This window comes from Tasmannia lanceolata, unplaced genomic scaffold (assembly GCF_043159265.1).
Source record: "Tasmannia lanceolata isolate RefF3 unplaced genomic scaffold, GAP_Taslan_0.1 ptg000024l, whole genome shotgun sequence".
Lineage (NCBI taxonomy): Eukaryota > Viridiplantae > Streptophyta > Magnoliopsida > Canellales > Winteraceae > Tasmannia > Tasmannia lanceolata.
Genome location: NW_027518701.1, coordinates 3,154,983 through 3,162,922, shown reverse-complemented (window position 1 = coordinate 3,162,922; position 7,940 = coordinate 3,154,983). Strand labels below are relative to the sequence as shown.

At 39.1% G+C, this 7,940-nt stretch overlaps 1 protein-coding gene across 1 annotated transcript; it reads right to left on the bottom strand.

Moving 5' to 3' along the window:
• Positions 1-585: 585 nt before the first annotated feature.
• Positions 586-4,973, bottom strand: LOC143857302 (peroxidase 12-like). The gene is made up of 3 exons (XM_077367725.1): positions 4,695-4,973; positions 2,919-3,113; positions 586-1,407 (listed from the first exon to the last, which is right to left on the bottom strand). Exons 1-3 carry the CDS (start codon positions 4,929-4,931, stop codon positions 790-792), a joined length of 1,050 nt encoding a protein of 349 aa, XP_077223840.1. The 5' UTR covers positions 4,932-4,973; the 3' UTR covers positions 586-789.
• Positions 4,974-7,940: the final 2,967 nt, after the last annotated feature.

Here is a 7,940-nt window from a genome sequence, read left to right as displayed (position 1 = left end):
ATATCATGGGATATTTTATTTATTTTTCATGACTCAGTGGTATTTTGATCATTTTTACCCAATATAAGGGTATTTCAGTTAATTTTCATGACTCCAAGGCATTCTAGTCATTTTTACACTAAATGTCGTATTTTGATCATTTTTCATGTCATAAGGGTACTTTAGTCATTTTCACCCAACATTGAGGTATGTCAGTCATTTTGGTATTTCGATTATTTTCCATGATCTAAGGGTGTTTTGGTCATTTTATTCGATTGGGTATATTGATCATTTTATACGTCAGGTGGTATTTTAGCCATTTTCGTGACTCGATGGTATTCTAGTAATTTTCACACTATACGGTGTATTTTGATCATTTTTACGTGGGTATTTTTGTCATTTTCCATGACTTAGGCATATTTATATCATTTTTAGGCCCAATTTAGATTATAAATAAGCTCTCTCAAAATGAATGTATATATCAAAAAGTTTATACTAACTTGAATAATTTGTAATTAATGTAGATTTGAAATCCAAACGTAGAAAAATACTTGCCAAAAGTCAGATTTGAATTTAAAAACCCAAATTCAAATCCAAATCCAAATCTATCAAAACAGGCCCTTTCTTACCCTTTTCTTCTTCCAACATTGTAAGTGTGTGGAAAATTCAACCCGCTTTTGAACAACATACCCACTCCTTTATTTGGCATGTAGCGTAGTCATCAAACTATTCTACGTACAACAAAAACAAACAAAAACTACAGAAGACCCCAAGTAGTATCATATCCTACAGAAGACCCTCAGAAACACACTAAAACGCTGCCTGCTCACCCTCACCATCCACAACAGCAGACAAGAAATCGCTGCTCCCCGTGTTACGAGCAGAGCAATTCGCACGAATTTCTCCTTGCTTACCAGTCAGCACGCTCAACTGACCCATCTTCACCATCGAAAACGCAAACTTCTCAAAGAACAAAGTCTGATTCACAGCGAAACTCGTCACGATCGGCCTCGTAATCTTGTTGGTGTACAAATCTTGATCAGACGTAAAAAGACCTTGACGGTTCATGAGGTCTACATAATACTTATTATCAAAGAGATCGGGGCTTCGGAGATCTAACACGGTGGTGTTGGCAGTGTCTCTGGCTGGGCATGTGGCGATGAGTTTTTTGGCGTAGGTTTTGTCCATGTTGGAAGCTTGGGTTGGGTAGAGACGGTCTGTGAATGAGGAGCAGTGGCCGATTCCGATGGTGTGGCCACCGGAGAGTGCGACGAGATCGGTGGCATCGAGGTTCTTTTTAGAGAGTGCAGTTATGAGGGCGTCGGCATCGTTGAAGGGACCGGGGAGGTTAGCGAGCGTTGTGTTTGTTGTAGCGAAGTTTAGGCTGTCACGCCGGCCCAAGGGAACCGGGTAGTCTGGACCTCCGGACTGTGGTTACAAAATAGGAGGTTATGAGGTTGAAGTTAGGAAGAAGAAGGAGAAATGTTCATGCTGTTTGCAAATTTGATAATGACATTTGTGTCTTCAAATTACACCCATCCAATGAAAATGATAATCTACACACCACTGCTTTGACTTTTGACAATTGTACGTATTACTCGCTTAAAATACTTGATATTAGCAATACCACGTTTTGATAGTTGCACAAACTTAGCTTGTCTTTTTTGGGACTAATAAACTTTCTAACTGGTTAAGTAATAAAAGATGAAATGAATTAGAGCAATTAGGAAAACTTTCTCTTTAAATATCAGCATAACCTTGATTTTTGGCCTTACATCGGGAATATTACTAAGAGATTTGCCAGGGACCATCGCCGGCAGGTTGTTGAATGTGAGAGCAGCCACCAGAGATGAATTAAATCGAAAATGATATCAGCACAACCATGTTTTAATAATCACATAAACCCAGTTTATCTTTTCTTTTTTAATTGCCTTTTCGAGCTTTTTGGGAAATGTAATAACCTTTTAACAGCTCTTTAAATACTAAAAGACAAGATTAGTTAGTGAAAATATCAAAACAGAGTTGCGCTTATATCACTTCCCTAATAGAGTTCTAAAACTAAATAATTATATTAACACCGTAATGTTAAGGGGAGTGATAAATCGACTCCCATATATCTTAAATCGACTCCCCATGTGTCTTTCTCTCTTCTCTGGGTTAGAGGGAGAAAGAGGAGAGAGGAAGACACATGAGGGTCGATTTTTAAGATACTTGGGAGTCGATTTGTCCCTGCCCTTAGGTTAAACGTTAAAATAAGGAATTTGATAGGTCCATCACAAAAGGCATTTTGAGGAACGTCTTTTGCATGAGGGAGCATGCAAAAGAAAATTCGCTTGAAAATGTAAACATCTGAAGATAAAATGGTTTAAATAGGCCCACTTCTTTTTATAATGCCACTCCATTTGTAAGTTGCAACTTATCTTATTTGGTTTTCGCAGCTTCCTTAGCTTTTCCAATAAGAAAGATATAAAAGAGGGAGTGTAGGTATCATTTTCTCAACAAATACCCAACCAATAATTACGACCAAGAGGCATCAGACAGTGCACACTTGGGAAATCATATCTTCTCCCTTTATCTTTCTTGGACCACCACTTTGTTGTGTGAAAGGGCCAATAAAACCCTTCCCTGCACACAATTTTCCGTAGGTAGATGATATTTTCGACCCTCGGTAGGATAATCGCCCCCTCTTCAGGGTGAATTGTGGGCAGAATTTAACGCTCTCTGACCGCAAAATCAAGTTACAAGGGAGCGCATTATCCTACGGTGGGGCGAAAATATCATTGCCATTTCCGTATAGCAGATTTTGGTTCAAAATCAGTGCTCCGAAAAGTGTGCACTGATGCCGTGAAACACGAGTACAAGAAAGCATCTGATCGGTCTCATCGGACGGCTGAGATCGCAAGTTAAAAAGCAGAGGAGTGAAACAGAGAGAATCTTACGAGGACAACGGAGTCACGTGCAGCAAGAGCCGTGACATCGGCGCAGGAGACAACTCGGCCACATGCCTTCTCGACTCGGCTTCGGAGGTCGTTGATCACCTTAAACGCGGCTGGTCTCAGCGTTAGGTTCGGCGGCGCGTCTTGCTCGCTCGGCCCACTCGCCGAGCCGTCTAGGAGAACGGAACCATCACACCCCTACATTGATTGATCCACCCCCAAACAAATTTTAAAAAAATTAATTAACATATGTCAATTGATATTTCCACCCCTCTTGTTTCTTGAAGATATCTGAAAAGACAAGCACAAGGAGGAATGGAAATATGATATTTATAGGGAAATGACATATTTGTCCCTATTTTTTTCCCTGGGACAGCCCCTTCCAGGGTATTTATAGGAGTGCAACTTGGGTCAGGCCTAACTCGAACCTGACGGGTTCAACTCAATTTTGGCTCGGGTTGGGTTGGCATTTTTGTTGGTTGAGTTGGGTTGGAAAAAGCCAACCCGATTTAATTTCGGGTTGGGTTAGGGTTGAGGCCTTGGCAACCCGACACGTCCCGATTCCCGAACCCGACCTCCATCCTCTAATTTTATCTTGATTTTCCTTGAGTTATTGTATTTTTCTGTTGAGAATTTATATGAAGCCCGACCGTCAAAATAGCAAGGGCTAGGTGGCAAACCACCTAGGCCTTGTAAATTACCCGGTCGGCCATCATATAAAAACTCTTTTCTGTTTGACCCAAGGCGAATCTGAATCAACTTGACTCAATCCGACCCAATTTCAGGTTACAAGGGTTGGATTAGGGTTGACCATCCTCAATTCGAGGCTCAGGTTGAGTTGGGTTAGGGTTGAGGGAATGCTATCACGGGTTGGGTTAGGGTTGGCCTGAACCCGATCCAACCCAACCCAACCCAACCCGAGTTACACCCCTAGTCATAAATACCCTAGAGGGGCTGCCCCCAAGTAAGAAAAGTGGTGAATATATCATATCCCTGCTTATAACACCTTGCTGGGAAAGGTTAAGAAGAAAAGTGTGGTACGGGTTGTCCCAAACAAACAAAGTATTGCCAACTGTATCAAAGCAGGGATATGAGAAGCTCCCTGATATGGGTATTTATTCTTGCAACAACTTTTTTCTTCTTCTTGGAGCTTAGATGAGATCCAACAAGCCATCTCAAGCTTATGGGAAATTGCAAAATCTAATGAGAAAAGTTGGAACTAGGAGCTGATATTTCCACCCCCATATTTGTGTATTATTATCCACTCTGCAAACAAGATCTTACATCTCAACGGAAAACACTAAGGCCCTGTTTGGTAACTATGAAACATTTTTCTATGGAAGTGGTAAGAGGGGTAAGGAGGGAGAAGAACCGAGAAGAAGCAACGGGTGAGAAAGGCAAAAAGAAAAAAAGGAAAAATAAATAGTACTTTGAGTGGAATTTTTCCCTTGTTTTTCAGCCTTTTCTTGCCTTCTCCTCACTCAGTCCTCAAAGGTCTCTCCCTCTTTAACCCAGCCCCCCCGCCCCCCCCCCCCCCCCCCCATAGGGTAAGCTAATATTCCATGGAAAAGAAATTAATGGTTTCCAAACATGGCTTGAGAGAGAGAGAGAGAGATCAGTTCCCTGAAAATAACCAGTGGGATTGTCTACAAATCATAAGTCTCAGCTCCTAAATAGACTCCCTGTGTAATGCGTAGTGGGATTAGGCCTATGCAAAAAGACAACTAAACACCCCCCCCCCCCCCCGGCGCACATTAGAGAAAGCCTCAGATGGTTTACCTGCACGAAACAGTCGTGGAAGTGGATTCGAAGAAGGGCAGCAGCAAGGCCGATGTCCTTCTTGAAGACCTTTTGGAGCTCTTTCCTAACAATGCTTTCCAAATTTGGGCAGCTAGATTTATAGAAAGTCCATGAAAGTCCCTTCACCAGAGGGGGAGAGCTCTGGGCTTCTGAGAAGGAAGAGAGTGAAAAGAGAGAAGAGAGGAGTATAAAAAAGATGACAGAAATAGAAGCCATGGCAGCTGCTTCAGAGCTCTGTTTTTTGTTGCTACAATCAAAGAGAAAGCAAAACTTTTATAGGCAGATTTTGAGCAAAATAATGAGGGAAATAAATGGATTTTTCAACTTTGTTGTCTAGTTAATTAATTAAACGCTGACTAGGTATTCTCTTCATTAAGAGTCTTAAGAATATATATATATATATATATATATATATATATATATAGGGACATGTTATCAGCACTACTGTATTTTGATGAGGGCACTCCTCACTTTATTAAAAGTACGGTATGGCCCGCATCATAGGATGATCCAAACCGTCCATGAGATGGGCCACAGCCTAAATAGCTTGTGTCCCAAAAATCATTTCCATAAGTTGATCCTAACCCTCTGATCTGAATGTTAGAGGGTTGATCCTAACCCTCTATAGATCGGATGGTTAGGATCAACCTTTTGGAAATTATTTTTGGGGCACAACCTATTTAGACTGTGGCCCATCTAATGGACGGTTTGGATCATCCTATGGTGCGGGCCATACCATACTTTGCATAAAGTGTGGAGTGCCCTCATCAAAATACAGTCGTGCAGATAACATTTCCCTATATATATATATATATATATATATATATATATATATATATATATATATATATATTGGTACTTGACACTAAATCATCTTGTCTTTTATTATTTAATGAGCTGCCAGAGGTTATTTTAACTTCCCATAAGCTCTCGAAGCAAATAAAAAATTTAAGGTAACGTGAGTTCGTGCACTTATCAAAACATAATTAATCTCTGCTATCTTATTGCTCATGCAAGAAACGAGCACTATTAGTATGTAAATGATTTATATGACCTTTGTTAGAGGTTTAGGGTTAAGCAAGAGGTTGCTTAAAGCATTACACCTAAGGTATCTAGTTTGGAATACCAAGTTTATTGCCTCCAGCCCCTATATACAGAGATACACTAGGGTTAATGACTGGTTAATGGACTCTAGCCCATGTAGGCCCACTACACCAGTCCATTATCTTATTGGGCTTATATTAGAACATACATGAGTTATACTATATACCCAACAATCTCCTCCTATGTTCTACATATAGCACAATCCAATAGATAGATAATGTAATGTCCAAACAAAATATTGAATCATCCATATCACCATATCAAAAAGGATTTGTAATCTAACTGAAAATAAGAATACTTTTAAGAATAACCAAGAGTTTTAGAAATAATCTAAATTCAAACAAAAACAGTTTCACTTGTAAGTGAACTATTTAATCAGCTGAAAAGAAAATAATAGTTCCCTCATGGCTCTATAAGGATTCACTCATCAAGTAAGTCATCATCATCAAAATCCAAATCGAGGCAAGCTCCTCCATTTTCGCCAATTCCTATAAATTACCAAATATGAATTTCATTAAAAATGAATCCAATCATTTGTGTAAATTACTAAAAGTATTTAGTTCTACAAGAAGAACTTAGTACAATTTCATAATGGCTGAAAAGTAAATATCAATAAGCATCAATGTCAAGTTTCATTAAAAAACAAGACCCTAATAGTTTATTTTGCAAAGAACCATTCCATGTTTCCATTTGGCATGTTACAGCCATCATATCTAAATTGACTTAAGTTGTATCATCAAGTTTGGAATGAAACAACCTTTCCAAGAAGGACATGTCATCAAATATAGAATAACATAAAGACAACTGTAAACATCATTGAAACATATCAAGTGCTTATCTTGGCCAAAAGAGAGGGATTCAAAAATTCAAAATAACATGGATATGTAGGTTAAGACCTGTCTATATAGTCTTTAACCACATCTCCCCCACAGTTTTGAATATTTGATCCTTGTCATCGGCCATATTATCCCTTAATCTCAATCAACCAAAGTGATAATACCTTGTTCTATAAGATAATTCAGCGTGACATGTTTCAACCTGACATGTCTCCTCTTACCATTAAAGAGTGAGTTTTTCACAATCGTAATTGTAGCTTGATTATCATAGAACAAACTTAAAGAGTTAATCTTTAAATGGGTCAATGGAATGTCCATGATTAGATCTCTTATCAACTCTGCTTCATCTCTTACAGAAGCTAGAGCATAAAGTTCTGATTCCATAGATGACAAAGCAATGCAAGTTTGTCTCTTTGACTTCCATGCAACAGCTCCCCCACCCAGTGTAAATATATAACCACTGGTAGATTTACTGTCTCATGATTCTGAGCCACATGATGCATCAGAATATCCTTCAAGGATAGAAGGATGGCCATTATAACATAGAGCATAACCTTGAGTACCCTTAAGGTACCTCATCAGCCTCATAAGGGCATCCCAGTGCTCACAGCCAGGATTACTAGTGAAACGGCTCAACATGCCAACTGTTTAGAATAATTCAAGTGATTCACACTGGCTCCTTCATTAGGTCTCAGCTTTTTGATATAATGAAATGGTATCTCAATCGGTTTACACTCACAGTATCCCCATGTAGAAAGTAGTTTCTCAATATAATGGGCTTGACTAAGAGTGATCCCTTGCCTATCAAAACTTACTTTCATACCAAGAATGGTGTCTACCACTCCAAGATCCTTCATGTAGAGTTCTTTAGCCAATATTGATTTCACGTCACTCACTATAGAGAGATTGGAACCGAGAATCAACATGTTGTCTACATACATGCAAATAATTGCAACCTTATTCGACACAGAACGGAAGTAAATGCATTTATCTAAGGATCTGGTCTGAAAACCAAAGTTCTTTACTACCTTGTCAAATTTTTGATGTCACATTTTAGGTGCTTGTTTAAGACCATACAAAGATTTGTTTAACTTACAAACTTTGTGCTCAAAACCTTCTATGACAAACCCTTCAGGTGGGTTCATGTAGATTTCCTCTGTGAGGTCTCCATTAAGAAAGCCGTATTTACATCAATTTGATACACACCATACTGCTCAATAGATGCCAAAGCAAGAAGAATTCTTATCGTAGACAAATGACAGACCGGTGAGTAGACATCAAAGTA

What these genes read in the sequence shown, in the direction of transcription:
- LOC143857302 (XM_077367725.1), bottom strand. Translation starts at nt 4,931, where the DNA reads ATGGCTTCTATTTCTGTCATCTTTTTTATACTCCTCTCTTCTCTCTTT. An exon ending in TCCACGACTGTTTCGTGCAG is followed by an intron (nt 3,114 to 4,694) that starts GTAAACCATCTG and finishes CAATCAATGTAG; the next exon opens with GGGTGTGATGGTTCCGTTCT. An exon ending in CACGTGACTCCGTTGTCCTC is followed by an intron (nt 1,408 to 2,918) that starts GTAAGATTCTCT and finishes TTGTAACCACAG; the next exon opens with TCCGGAGGTCCAGACTACCC.